The sequence below is a fragment of the Lissotriton helveticus genome, chromosome 12 (assembly GCF_964261635.1).
Source record: "Lissotriton helveticus chromosome 12, aLisHel1.1, whole genome shotgun sequence".
In the NCBI taxonomy this organism is placed as follows: Eukaryota; Metazoa; Chordata; class Amphibia; order Caudata; family Salamandridae; genus Lissotriton; species Lissotriton helveticus.
Genome location: NC_136073.1, coordinates 829,427,675 through 829,443,447, shown reverse-complemented (window position 1 = coordinate 829,443,447; position 15,773 = coordinate 829,427,675). Strand labels below are relative to the sequence as shown.

The following is a 15,773-nucleotide window of genomic DNA, read 5'->3' as shown; positions in this document are numbered from 1 at the left end:
GTTCCAGTAGCCCTGATCAATGTTTAAGGGGTGAGGCAATGTTATTAGTAGTTTCCACAAGGCTGTGTAACATGGATCTAGCTTACACATCTAGAAGGTGCATCTACTGCAGTCCCCAAAGCTACAGGTACTGTGACCACTCAATCAGACGACAATCTTTAGATTATGCAGCCAACACGCCAAAAAGCTAACTCGCGCGGCCCAGTGTCAGGCAAGTAGAAAACCTTGTTCTGCTTTGATGGTGGCTGCACCACAGTGCCGGCACACCGAGCGACATCCAGCTCTCTCTTCCTGGAAGTTCCTCAGAACACAGTTTCATAACATATATGTTTGGAAGTTACCATGTGTATCCGGATGCATGCTTCCTGGCTTGACCTTCTTCACCGGGGGGGATATTTGTTACATCAGCTCATGACATATGCTTCTTTTTGCCGGACATTCACTCTGGCATTGGAACAGCTGACCGCAGAATTAGGCCAAAAGGTGATCAGATTCAGCAATGTCTCCACTCCCAAGAGGAAGAATAGCAGGATGTTTGCAGCATGTTGTTTGCAATCAATTGGTCGTCTAGAGTTAGACACGTTACCAGCTGCTTCTGCGTTACAACCAGAAATCACATGTAGGGAGAGAATGCTAGTGGCACATAAACCTGTTACACCTGAAAATAACTTCAGCTTGCAAGACTTGGGGCCATCGTACACATGTGGCGCATTGTCCTTGTTTGCACCAGGCGCACCTTTTAAAAGTTGTGCCTGGCGCAAACAAGGAAGATGCACCATATAAGGATGAATACGCTGCCCCCAGGGCAGCCGCAAACTCACGCTGCACTGGGGACAGCGTATTCATGTGAAAAACAGAGCGGCTGCTTTGAAGCCACTCCTTGTTTCTCAGAGCAGGCGGAGACCCCCTGGCACTTTTAAGAGGGGAGAGATCCCCTTGCAGGCGGGTGCAGTGAGTGACTGCACCCCCAGCAAGGGGATGTCTGGGGGTCCATGGGGCCCCCTTTCCCCCTCCAGAGGGTTGTCGTATGGGGCGCACTGTTAATTTGCCTCCTGACAGCTTCTTTGCCTCTGTGCCCGCATCCTTAATATGGCACGGGCGCAGAGGCAAAGGAATTCCCTCAATTGCATTGGGTCACGCCCCCATGAAAATGAGGGAATACCCTCTGGTGATAGAGCTGGCACTATATGTGCGCCAGCGCTATCGGTATTACAGAACGGGATGCATTTGCGGCCCTTCTGTAATACCAAAGTACCTCACTGGCACAGAAAGCGGGAGCAAATACCTAAAGTACCTCCAGGGCACTTGTGTTAGCCCCTTCGGTGCTCATGACGGAGCAGTTCCGTCATGAGCGCCGGTTGGGCTGTGCTTATGACGGAACCGTTCCGTCATGGCCCCGCCCGCTCAATAGAACGTTCAGCACAGCGCGACAATTCGCGCCACGCTGAAGGTGTTAATGTGTTCCATGGATGGTATTAAGATGTATTGATGGTGTAACAACATTTAAGCAGAGACCCGCCCACATCAACAGGCAGGCAGAATATTTCTGAGCCAAAATGCCCTGCTATGTTGACCCTAAACATTCTATCCCTAAATTCCATGTTCTAACATTGATCAATACAACATTATAATAAAGGATGCAACAAAGGCTACCAATTTGAGTTTTTATTTTGAATGAATGACAAGCTCGCCATCTCTGGTGACAATCAGCACAATCCCATCCTGATCATATCATTGCCTTTTACTCTGAACGGCGCTCGGCTAGGTTTGTGGTATACAAGATGGCATACAAACAATACATTCAGGGTTATACATCACAGAAAGCATATTACATTTCAATAACAATGACCAAAAGTAATGAATCAGTTAAAAGCAAAACAAAACAATTTTGTATTAGAATTTCCAAATTTTTCAGATATACCCAGTGTGGAAGCAACCTTTATAATGCCACTCCTCTTGAAAGTAGAACCCTCAGCTTTTTATCCAGCATTCCATTCCTCAAATTAACATGGTGAACCATATCCCAGGACAGGAAACCTAACAAACCCATCGCATTGAAACTTAAATGTACATTTAACAGACCTAGTTAGACCTACTCACTCGCCATGTACACGCTTGTCCTGGTACTTGAAACTCTTGTTAATAAGTTGGACCTGGTGTGCTCAGACCTACACCTCGGGCTCAGGGCCTTTAACAACCGGTATAGCCTCAGGCAGCGTGCTATAAGACTATATTCTAGATTCTGATGGCTCTGCCTGCAGTTCCTGCCCAAAATGATTGCAGTTTCCCAACAGAAAATTCACCACTTGTGCAACAGGGTGAGGAGCTTCAGAATTACAAGTTCTGAAAATAATGGGCCACTTCTAGTAGTCCAGATTAGTATCGTCAACAGGGATGCCACTTTCTGCAACTCAAAATATGGCACTAAATATCAATAATCTGCAGCCACTAGTTTGCGTCACATCTTGGGGGACTTTCATAACATGCCTGGTTATCACAACTACTCTGTTGTGCCGGCTCAACCAGCACATCTCCTGTGATGCCATACCACAGGTCCCTCCAGCTGATGACATTGCCATGTAAGTGTTTGTTATTCATAAAGGCCTGGTGTATTTCTGCAGATGTCAAAACATAATCCCACATGTGTACATTATCAATTTCACCCGCAAAAGACTGGTTTAGGTCAAAGCTTCCACCGAAAGAGTCCTGCTCTTGGCCAAGAATACATTTTAGAGGACCCTGAATGGTGTAGCCTTTTTTCATGACTTTCCTGACGAGTGGCTTTCCATTGAGAAACATCTGGACCACCCCTGTGATTGAATCCCAGGTGCCACATATGTGGTGGCTTCTGTCCAATGAGTGGCTTGTAGCTCTGAAGCGTGTTTCCTCGCCACCCACGTAGAACTCCAATGGACTTTCCTTAGATTTACTGTAATAAATTAGAAGATTGTTGTCTTGAGTAGGGCTGTTGCAAGAAAGGTAGCTGTACTCCTCCGTTAGCTCTGTGAATGCACGTAGACAGGCGGTGAAACCTATCAGCGAGGTATCTTCTTGCTCAAGTGTCACGTAGTTGGTGGCAGATCGACTTGCGAAAAGAAATACCTGGCCATCCATGTCTGTAACAAAAGAAAAGAGACATGAAGAATGTATTGTTCCTTGGAAGAGGGATGATGGCACATAAGTATGGAAGGCATTTTGATTAATCCTTCATATAGCTGTGTATGGTCACCCCATGATATCTGTACTGGAACCTGTTTTTTGTACTGTTGTATAAATGACTAATGACAAATGCAATAAAAAAAATTCAAACTAAATTTTAAAAAAAGTATGGATGCCATTTTTGAATGTATCTATTTATTTTCCCAGGATCGTATGTGTGCAAACATTTATTTGTGTGCATATTCTATATGTATTGATGGATTAAATTGATAACACACTTGAACCACTAATTTATTATTTATGCTTGCATTTATTTATCCATTTATCATTTATATATCTTATCATTTATTCTATATGTTTTGTGTCATGGAGCACTCCAATGTGTCAAACTTCATTATTTACTCACAACTTACAGTAATACTTCCTGCTGTAAAAAACTAGATTGTAATCCAATCTTTAAATTGACAAAAAAAGATAACACTAAGTTGAAACACTTATATGACAACTGTTCACTGACTGCTGATGAATATCACTATTTGCAGATCGACTGTCCAAGATACTCTTGTCTGTGCACACTACCAAATATTCATAAGGAGTCAGATTTTCTCCAGGAAGACCCGCAGTATAAGGTATTTTGGGGGCTACTGGAGAGACTCTGAATATGAGGATCTACTTTTACAAGCATTTTTTAAGAAACTTCCATGACACATAAGTGACACCAAACATGTTTTAAACCTACTGAATGAAATACAATGGGAACCTGGGATGTGAATTATCACCTTGGATGTAGTATCTCTCTATGACAGTATTTCGCATAAAATGGGGTTACATGCTCTGAATCGCATATTGAATACGAGACCGGTGACGCTTCTAGAACATATCCGAATGTTGATTTTTATGGTAGAGATGATTTTTGAAACAATGTTTTATTTGAGGCATCATGGTACAAACAATTGAAGGGCACCGCCATGGACTCCAGATTTGCCCCCTCGTACGCCAACCTTTTTATGGGTGCATTTGAGAAGGACCATATCTGGGGCCCAATGGCGCCAAATGAGCATAAACTGTACTGGGGCCGTTATATTGATGATTGCCTAATGATATGGACAGGCAGTGAAACACAACTTAAGGAATTTGTAATGAACCTTAATCCGAATTAAGTTGATATAAGGTTTACGTCAAAACACAGTAACAGTAATTAAATTCCTAGATGTGGAATCATACATAAAGGGGGGAAAAATACATAGTAGGCTATACCGTAAGCCCCCATCATGTAATGCAACCCTTCATGCTACCAGTGCCCACCCAAACTTTCAGATTAATGGGGTACCATTTGGTGAGATAAGAGCCAGAAGGAACTGCAGTGAGGAGCATAAATACCAAACGTGTATACAAGAAATAGAGACACGGTTCATAGAAAAGAGACTAAACATACATGTAGTAAGATCGGCAAGGAAAAGAATCATTGGTATAGACAGGAAACACGTTCAGTACACGAGCGGTGATGGGGGACAAGAACAGATACATCACATTGATTATAATGAAGGCTCCCCGTTTTTACAGATAAATACAGACTGAAAATCATTTATTTTCCGGTCTATTTATTTTTAAATGTGGATAAAAACGGAAATGGTGTTGCTTTTTTAGTGATTCTACATACTCTCTACCATGACTGCAAGGCCAATAGCTGTGTTTAAAAAAAGACTTTTAGTAAAGAGTCTTAAACAGCAGTAGATATGCACAAGGTAGATACTGAAATTTGCATACTTTCAGATTAGTGCATTGATTTATCTTCTGCGGGCGTCAGCACTGAAACTTGGCAGGTATTCAAGCATAAGTGTATATTTAATAGTTAAATACATGAAGAAATACCAGTTTCAGCTTCATTTTTTCAGAAAACCCAAAATAAATATAGATAAATACAGACGGAAATATCAAAAAAATAAATACTATAAAACCGGGACCCCTAATTATAATGGACTGTCTAACAAATATCGGAAGTTTTTGAAGAAACACTGGCATCTACTTATGGCGGATAAGATGTTTAAGATTTAATCCCACCAAGGCCAGGTCTGGCTCTCCGCAGGTCACCCATTAATTTGTGGTATACATTATGGTGTGTAAGTGTGAACGTATGAATGTGGGACGCACCATCCGCGCTCTCAAGGATAGCGGAGAAAACCGGTGACATGAGATGCCCAGTGACGGTTCACATGAACGATTGCGAGTCACAAGGAATGCATAGGAACTATGTTGTACGGAATTGAATATGTGCCCAGGGAACCCAGGAGTGGTAATAGGGAATTGATCATGAGAAGAGAAGCTAAGTGGATCATGATGAAATTACAGACAGTGGAATATGGTCTGAACATAGACCAGGAATTATACTATTTTCTAGGTAACTGAATAATCAATCACCCCTGTAATGATAGTTTTTGCCTGTCGCAGAGTTGACATTTTATGCATATGTGAGTGTGATACTCGCAGTTGTAAAATACATTAAGAAAATGCTAGGCTAATAATGTTTACGGATCTATTTTGTGAATGGATGTAGAATCAGTAATGTTCCAAATTAGATAGGATCTGTATAATATGTACTCAATTAAGAAACTTTGTAATCATTTACCACTACATACCCTGTTAAATGATTTGCTCTTTATGGATATAGAAGCGGTCATGTCTTCATACGAGTACAGGTTGTTTCACTTCGACTAAAAACCATGACAGGTTCTTTTTCAAACAATATACATGATGAGATGCCTTACACTCGGTTAACAAGCAGAGCGGACACAGCTCTTATGTTGAATGCTATGAGATTATCTTGTTTCACAAGACGGATACAATGTCGAAGGCCGGTTTTGAGAGATATATCACAGTCGGTGTCCGATTCCTATGAGGAGTATAATTCACACAATGGAAGATGACCATACTATCAGTCTGTTAGGAACAAGAATATTGTTTCCGCAGTTACTATATATATTTTACTACTTCTATACACACTGACGTATGTTTTAAGAAATTATTTTTTATGCATTAAGGCATGCACATTAATGTACACTTAATCGAGTGATACACACACTCCAAGATTATGGAACCAACGCGTACGAACTTTAGTTTGTCCATTTTCTAACCATGAATAGGTCCGTGTATTGAAGACATGGCCAAGATGGTGCCGATTGTGAACACGATTCGGTCGGACACGCCAAACACAGAAGTCAGAGCTTTTGCCAGCACTGGGGTAAGGAACTGGCAGACTATTAATACAATTACTTATTGTAGTATTTAGATCTGGACTAGTCACTCAGTATCGTTTTGTTCATTGTAGTTACAAGTGACACATACCAGCTTGAACTTGGATTCGCAATCTACTTATATTATAGCTATAGTTTTGGGAAATAACTACGGATTTAAGGTACGTGGATAAGAGTACGTAATGATTTCTTCATGATCACCACATACTAGCACTCTTTTTTGATCCTGAGCTTTTGCCTGGTTACTTTTTAGATTGATACTCAAGAATACAGGTACAGAGGAGTACATAGATTTACTCACATACTTATATGAGGCGCCTAATTTAGATACAGGTCTTCCAGGCTTGTAGAACATGTCACTTTCTCTTATGCTCGGACATACGCATCTATCTTGACTCAATTGTCCTCTAATTATACGATCATTCTGGTTTCCTATTCTTACCTGATGTTGATATTGTATTTATGTCCTTCCTGCCATCCTATTGTAAAGCGCTCCGATTTCCCACAGGATCTTGTTCGCGCTATATAAAACTTTATAAATAAAATGCAAATATAAGATGAGAGGGAATGTAAGCGTGCCTCCTATTTGAATAACACAAACATGTTGCATTTCACCTACTTTAAAGACCTTCAGGTCAATGAACAACAAAACAGTGTAATGGAATATAGTAAATATATACAGTTGCAGCAGTCTATAGCCCTGTCATAAGCGGGGAGGAGGCGTATGAGGCAACTAGGGATAGCATTGGTGCGGTATTTGCCGAGTCTAGTAGGCACATCCTTTTCGAAGTTCAAACTCGGAAATCAGGCATAAGAAGCATAATTCGGTGCCTCCTGCACCAAATTCGGCATGTCTAGTTGATAACCTTGGATTTCTCTCATTAAATGTCAGAGAGATGGACCACTTTAGTCTGCATGGGCGAAATCATTTATTGTACCTATAAAATGCCAGGTGAGGTAAACTCATTACTTCGAATTCCCATCACTACACAAACAGAGGGTTGCCCAGAGATCAAACTTAACAGGCTTGCTTTTAAAAGAGCCCGAAGCATTGGGCAGTTTTAAAGCACTTCTAATACGCATACATTCTGAGAAGGCAGAAGAAAGAGAAAGCTGTCACCCCCTACACATTAAGTTTTCTTTGAAACTCATCACTTTTGCCTACAATTCATTCGTATAAAATTCCAATAATGCCAAAGAGAAACCAAATCTGACGACCATAAGAGATAAAAAACAAGAGGCCATTAAATGAGAAATACTATCTACTGGGCAACACCCTTGAATTCAAATGTGTTACCATTTGTAATAATGTGATATACATGAGTCGTACCTAAAATCCCAAACAATCTGACCTCTATGATTGTTCCAAAGCACTCCCAGGGTAGCCTGTCTCTTAAAACGAGACTTTCCTTGGGTACATGTGAAACAATCCAACGAGACAGTACAGTTGAGAAGCAAATAATTTAGAATTTGCGAACCAAGTAAGAAAACAATATAATGTTTAAAATGGCACAAACGGGATTAGAACTACAGCAAAAACAAAAAGTGCTCCATTGAAAACCAACAAGAATGTTTAAAGCCATTATTAGTTTATCGGGTGAGGGAGCAGCAGCGGCCGCCATGGCTCGTGGGTGGTGGGGTGAATCGCCGGTCGCATTGGAGGGGTTGCGCATATTTAGAAAAAAAAACATTAAAAAATAATAAATGTACCCTTGCACTGGGTCCTGCATCTCTGCTCTTCTCCGTCTTGGACGGAAGCACAGCCAGGCACCATTGACCAATAACAATGCTGCAGTGCAGCGTTGTGATTGGTAGGCACCTAGGCTCCCCATACCAATCGCAACACTGCAATTCAGTGTTGTGATCGGGTTTGAGCGTCCTGGTTGGACCCTCAACCAGGGAATGAGATCCTTGGCTTGGCAAAAGTGCGCATGACTGGTTTTGGCGGCCCGAGAGGTCTGGCCAAACAGTCATTGCGCCCTTAGGAGTGGGCAAACCACTCCTCGCTTGCCCTTCTCCAAGAGCAGATCAGCCCCGCCCACCCGCAAGGCAGCAGGAAGCATAACATGATAATAACTCAAAGTTATTACCATTTTATGCTTCTTTTTCACCCTGCTTGAAAGCAGTGGGGCAATGCTCCTCTACCATAGCAGAGGAGCCGCCACTGTGCGGGTTATTAGAAGTCAGCACCCTTTGCCACTGATTTACATTGTTAAATACTTGGTGGTCCATCTTGTTAAAAAATGTCATCTTTGTGGGTAAAATGTTTATATGTTCTGACACCTTTTTAGACCTGAAAAGATTACAAATGTTGGATTGATTCCAAAGATACCCGCCGTTCAAGTTACAATAGAAATCCTCATAAATCCAGGTCAGAACCAGAGAAAAATGTCAAGTTCCAACTGGTTCCTGGGATTTCTCATCAGTAGCAGCATCAGCACTATATGTCTGCACCAACTCGTACACTTCCTAGGCACAGGTGAGGGATTGAAGAACCTGAGACAGAGAAACCTCTAGTTATAACTAGCCAATATGTTTCTTCCTGGCAGGCAACCACATTTTCTCAGGGCCTTCTACACTCTGAACTACTGGAAAGTGGTTCCACAGGTGGAAGCTGGCTTCATTCACTAAAGGACCATGGCCCCTGTTTCCTTGGAGATGGGGCTTAAAGAGGCTAGAACAGGTACTCCTTTCTAGCAGTATTCCAGTTTCAACATCTCAAGGTAGAGCTGGAACAGATCTCTTCTTGGCCTCTGTAAGGCCATTGAGAATTCTTCAGAAATTCTTCAATTCGAGTTAAGCCTTCTCAATTGCAGTCAATTTGCTCTTGAAACGTCTCAAGCAGGATGGTATCAAAACAGAAACTAAAGTCAGCCAAACCTGCATTTCTATTACTGTGTATTAATGCAGTTAAAAAAATAAAAAATAAAATAAAATAAAAGAAACACACCTAGGTTTTAAAGTGGGTGGTACTGAAATAGCCACCAAACACAAATTAATAAATTTTGGGGTTACCTTGAATGTGTGATGGTAAGCCAAGTGAACCCTTTGAGTTCATCTTTATCCTCCACCTTGAATTAATAAGAGTTCTTTTGTTTTAAATAAGCAGAACAATGCCAAGATTATCAGAATAACTATTAAAAAATTGAGCATTGTAACAATCTGATAACTGCACCGCCAAATCCACATTTGGAAAAGTTCAGTTCAAGTTCGAGACTAATCACTGGCTACCTTTTTGAGCCCGGTTAACATTTCAGATCCTCACACTGTCCCATAAGACACTGATTATCTAGGGCCATGGAATCTCTCAAGAGCAGAATCCAAACCTTCTGTCCTGAGAACTGTTGGTAAGCCACTTCTCACTGCACCACTGACCGAGCTAGAGCAGTGTTTGGGCCTTTTTCCTTCATGCAAGCTCTTTGTGGAATAAGAAAGTATAACAGTGTGAACTTAAAAACAACTGCTTCCATTTTGGAAGGTGATAAAACCATTCTTTTCGTAAATGAAGAGGCAGTCTTTGCTAAGTTTGTTTGAATTTTACAATTGTAGGACTAGAGAAATAAGCAAACAGAAATAGGGGCAATACAGATCAATACATTAAAATTGACTGTTTCTCCTGAGGCGGAAAGCCGGGAGCGCGATTCTTGTGTATATTTTAAAAATGTGAGTGTCACATATCCCTGTATTTTATTACTCACCCCTGCTCCCTTCCAGCACTTGTTGGGAAACTTAATTCACCCAGACTACGCCGCGCAGCGGATCCAGCGCTGACGCGGAAGTTGAATCGGGACACTTGGCGCCATCTCCGGCGCTTGCCGTGGCCACGCCCCTTTGAGGCCACGCCCCCTCTGAGCCCTTTAAAAGGCGCTGACTACTAACGCCGGGCAGATTGACTGCTTCTCCTGAGGCGGAAAGCTGGGAGCGCGATTCTTGTGTATATTTTAAAATTTTGAGTGTCACATATCTCTGTATTTTATTACTCACCCCTGCTCCCTTCCAGCACTTGTTGGGAAACTTAATTCACCCAGACTACGCCGCGCAGCGGATCCAGCGCTGACGCGGAAGTTGAACCGGGACACTCTTGGCGCCATCTCCGGCGCTTGCCGTGGCCACGCCCCCTTCTTTTCCCTGCCCCCTCCCCATAAATCATGTGTCGTTTCCGGACGCGCAGGGGACGAGTGCAGCGGGAGCGCCTAAGGCAAGCCAGTCTGCGCCCGTCCGCGCCAAGGTAGCGCCTGGTGCCAGCTACGCTGCATGTCTCGTTCCAACAGACCCCAGCACGCTACCCTCTGGGCCCCCTTACTCTAGAGAGATGCTCCTACAACTGGGTAAGTTATATGCTGACAAAGGAACCTTTACCTTGCTACATGCGGCTCTACCGCGAGCAGATTTCCTGGGCAACAATCTGCTAAAATGTGGGCTTTTGAATGTAAGGTCCCTGCCCAGGCACAGCATCGAGATCCAACTACTTATCGAAACTCACAAACTTGACGTCCTTTTCATGACAGAAACATGGACTCGTCCTGACTGCCTGGTTGATCCGGGTTTTACTTGTCCTCCTGGGTTTAAATTCCTACATACCCCTAGGGCTAATGGAAGAGGGGGGTTGGTGTGATTTTTACTGCAGCCTGCAATATTAAGACTCTTGCTCTAGACCCGACCAAAGGAACAGAACTCTTAGGACTATCTATTCAGACCCATTCCGGGAACATTGTTACCGGGATCGTCTGCTATCGTCCACCGGGTACGCTCCGTCTTCAGCACCAACAAGCGATCTTGGCCACTCTAACCAATATTTCACTCTTGCATCACAAACTGTTCATTCTGGGTGATTTCAATCTTTGGCAGAATGGCGTCCTCGACTCCGGTCTCCGCAACCTACTTAACTCCTGCGAAAGCCTTGGACTTTCCCAGTTGGTCACTGGAGCAACCCACAGGGGCAGACACCTTCTAGACCTATTGTTCGCAGGTCCCCAGCTATTAGCAAAGGAGTTCTTTATAGACCTAAAAGGTGACCATTCCAAAGCTCCTGGGTTGACCAACAAAATCAAGTGCAGAGATTGGAAAGCTCTTACTCTTCTGCATTCGTCAGGGAAAGTGTTCCATCTAGACCAATTCTTTGACGAGGAAAAACAGGTAGATGACAACTACTCCTCTCTCTGTTCAAGGATTACTACTATTCTTGACGTTCATGTCCCCCCTAAAAACCCGCACCTGTAAGGGCACCAATTCCGCACCCTGGTTCAATGATAGCTTAAAAGATGTGAAGCAAAGCTGTAAACATGCAGAGAGAATGTGGAGACGAAATTACACTGAAACTGCTAAAGAACTCTGGAAAAATAAAATTCGGAAATATAAGAACCTGACTAAAAAATCAAAAGCAGATTACTACTCCATGATCGGCAATTCTCCCAACAGCTCTAGAAACATCTTTAACATATTGAATAGTGTCACCAACCCGGAATGTGTCAAAAATACCATTGTCCCGTCTCAAGATCTTTGTGAGAATCTTGCTGTCTTCTTCAAAGAAAAAATTGAACTTATCATTAAGGACTTAGAAGCCTCACCGGACTCTATCCCTCCCCCCGATCTTAGTCCGAGACCCCCAGCGAACCAGCCAGCAGTGTCGTCCTTGGCCTCAAATGATCTTCTATTTGACTTTCCATCTATCACGTATGAGGCCTTCTGTAAGCTAGCCAGAAGGATCTCCTCTGGGTCTCCTTTAGACGCTGTTCCACATAAAATATGGAAGGAATTTGAGTTGGAACTTCTTCCTTCCCTTCATCTAATTTGCAACTAATCACTTGCAACCAGAACTGTTCCTGTTCAGTGGAAGCGGGCATTAGTATCCCCTGTTAAAAAAGCCCTCTCTCGTCCCATCTCTCTGCTGCCCTTCCCAGCCAAAATTGTCGAAAGCTGGGTTAGTAACATCCTCTCTAACCATCTGGAACGTCATCAACTTCTTGACGTGGATCAATTCGGTTTCCGGCCCACCCACGGAACCGAGACCGCCTTAATCACCGCTATGGACGAACTTCAGAGGCGTGCAGACAGAAGGCAGGCAGCGTTCCTGATCCTGCTTCATATGTCTGCCGCCTTTGACACTGTGAACCACGACATTTTGTTGAAGCGGTTGTCTGAGGCTGGAGTAAGAGGTTCGGCAGTACAGTGGTTCCACTCGTTTCTGCAGGATAGACAGCAAGCGGTGTCCATTACCCCTTTTCAGTCGGCGTTCACTCTGGTCTCACATGGGGTCCCCCAGGGCTCTGCAATTAGTCCAATTCTTTTTTATCTGTACCCAAGACCACTGATCACGCTAATTAAAAGCTATAATATCAAAATGATCAACTACGCCGACGACACGCAGTTGATCCTCTCCCTGGAGGGAGAAGACTCCACCTCAATTGAGACTTTTCACAACTGTTTGCGTGACACCTCTCGCTGGCTAAAAGACAACTCCCTCCAGTTTAACGCAGGGAAAACAGAGGTACTTTTTAGCACTGGCACTAAGATTCCTCGGCCTTTCCCAGATAACTTTTGGCCCCCTGAATCTGGGACCACAGTTCGACCAGTAGCTACAATTCGCAACCTTGGGGTTCTGCTGAATCAGAGACTCACTATGGAGACACACATTCAAAAGACTACTGCCTGCTGTTTTTCCATCATCCGCTCGCTAAGGAAGGTACTGCCTCTCCTCCCCATTCATGCACGTGCCCAAGTGGTACGATGTACCATCCTTAGTCGACTAAACTATTGTAACGCCCTTTTGCTGGAATCCCCTGGGTTCCTGCTAGACAGACCCCAAAGAGTGCAATTAGCAGCTGTAAAATTGGCATTGGGGCTTCCTAGAAAAGCAAATGTGGCATCCTCATTGAGCAAACTCCACTGGCTACCGGTGAGGCAGAGGGTACAATTCAAAGCCCTATGTATAGCGTTTAGGGCGCTTCATGCAATAGGTCCTGCCTCCCTCCAATCTTAATATGCTTGGTACACCCCAGCTAGGCAGCTTCGCTCTTCTGAAGCCAAGCTAGCAGTGGTTCCCAGATTCAAAAAGATCAGATCCGGAGGCAGATCCTTCGACGTTGCAGCTGCCAAGCTTTGGAACATGGTTCCAGCTGAAATTAGACACATTTCTGATTTTCTGCCGTTTAGGAAAAGGATTAAAACCTGGCTCTTTCCCACGACAACTGTCCGATAATCTCTCGTCCCTGATGTTCTGACCTCCTGCTCCATCGGATTCAGTCAGCGCCAGGATGCCTGCTATGGTGACAGTGCGCTTAATAAATGCTTAAAATAAAAGGTTTTTAATTGAATAGGGTAGAAATATGTTAGTGGAATATCTTCAGGGGACTGGTCTTGTGGGAGTTAGTAATACTTTACAACTCAAGAGAATAATTTATCAGACTTGCTACACACTGCATTACGTTGCAGAGTCTCACCCCACCCTAAGTGGACAAGAGCTGGATTACCATAGGTCCAGCTTCTGTGCTCACCGGATGTTGTAGCAAATGTTATATTATAGGCATGTTTATAGAGTATAGACCAGACTGAATGTGCAATTAAACAAAAGCATACCAGAAAGAAGGTTGAAAGCAGGAAACAAGTAAAGCGGTAAGATTGGAAAAATAGAAGAGCAAGCTATTTAATTATTGGCAGAATTTGAGGCACTTCGGTGCACATCCTAAACCTCTAGAGCTAGAACATTCCCGGCATTAGTTTATTACCATCAGTCTTCTCCATCAAAGGTAAATGGTGAAGCTCTGAGCTGCATTCATTGGTTGACACACACTATATCTCTTTGGATGAGATGTATATTCAAAGCCATGTTTTGAAAGATTGGTGCGATATGTTTGCTTTTCTAGGTGCCATGGACTACCTATTTTTCATCGCGTAACATCCACCCTCTTACGTTCCCCAGTGACCTGCACCCTCAACAACTCCTCCTGTGGCCGGCAACCCCTTCTGCGATGGCCAGTAGAATCTACTATCTACTGAGATCCTTCTTCATGCCACTCCCCTGACCTGCTCCTTTTCCTCTCCATTGACCATCTGCCTTCGCTGACCCGCATCCTTCCTCCTTTGTTTATCTGCACCCCTTTCTGCACTGACCACTTACCTTCAACCTCACCAACAGGTTCTGGGATATGTTCCTCTCCTCTACTTCCATGGCCAGTACCCTCGCAATCTTCTCTCCCCACTGCACTCACCTGCCCCCTCTCCTCTTAGTGACCTACACCATCCCCATCACTGATCCACATACTCTCCTGTCCACTGACTTGCACGCTCGCCCCGCCATCGGTGACTTGTACTCTCACTTATCTGATGTCACGCACCTGCCCACTGACCTGCCCTTTCTCCTCTCCATTGACCTGCCCCATCCCCCATCATTGACCCACATTATCTTCTCTCGCGTCCACGGACCTGCATCTTCAACAACTCCATCTGTGGCCTGCACCACCTTCCCTCCTTTGGTATCCCTTACCATCTCCCTCCTACTGACGTACTGTCTCCACTCACCTGCCACTGTGCTGCAATGACCTACATCATCGCCTGCGAAAACAGCAAGTAATGGATGGAATACTCGAGTATATCTCAGCCACTGGCAATCGCTCGGGCCATATCCCAGTCCATCATTTTTCGCCCACCATGCCAACTCAGTTTGGACCCAGCCATATGCAAATAAGTCTTGACCCTGCATCAATAGGAACAGTCCAACCCCTAAGAGATGCAGGGGGGCAAGGTAGGACAGCGTATTGACTTTAGACCAAGAATGTTGCATCCATCAGTAACACCCCACAATACTCTTCCGCTGCACCTTCATTGTTTCAACACTTACTTCTTGTGCTTTGGGAAAACAGCTCCCATGATGCTGAGAAGGAACAGAAAGGTCAGCTTCATTTTTCCCCCAAGGTTCTGAAAAGTAAAGTATGTAAGTGATTAGCACTTCGCATTCTGTAAGTCATTGTTTTCAAAACTAAAAGGACGAGGGTGCTAGCCATGCAAGATTCAGGATTTCTACTTTAAATGAATGTGAACACAATGAACTCTACATGGAAGTCGTGAATAATGAGAGATTAGGAAAATCAGGAGTGGCTCCGATCCGTGGGAACCATCTTAAACAACCCCCTGTAACCGAATGAGAGTTGTATTTACTATATGCTCTTGCGCCGGTTTGTTCATTACATTGCAGAGTCTCATCCCAAACCTAAGTGAGGAAGGGTCTCAAATTAGCGTGAAACAGACATTTATAAATCTGATGTGACGGGGGCATTAATTATTTTTTTGTTAAACAATTTTTATTGCAGGGTCATGTACAATATACAGTGCCACATTTAGTATCTTTCAGTACAGAGTCGCTGTTCA

The 15,773-nt window shown here is 43.6% G+C and overlaps 1 protein-coding gene across 1 annotated transcript; it reads right to left on the bottom strand.

The window, feature by feature from the left end:
* Nucleotides 1-1,650: 1,650 nt before the first annotated feature.
* Nucleotides 1,651-15,130, bottom strand: LOC144798975 (mucosal pentraxin-like). Its single transcript, XM_078670117.1, has 2 exons — nt 14,928-15,130; nt 1,651-3,116 (listed from the first exon to the last, which is right to left on the bottom strand). Exons 1-2 carry the CDS (start codon nt 15,106-15,108, stop codon nt 2,449-2,451), a joined length of 849 nt encoding a protein of 282 aa, XP_078526243.1. The 5' UTR covers nt 15,109-15,130; the 3' UTR covers nt 1,651-2,448.
* Between the last annotated feature and the right edge of the window lie 643 nt (nt 15,131-15,773).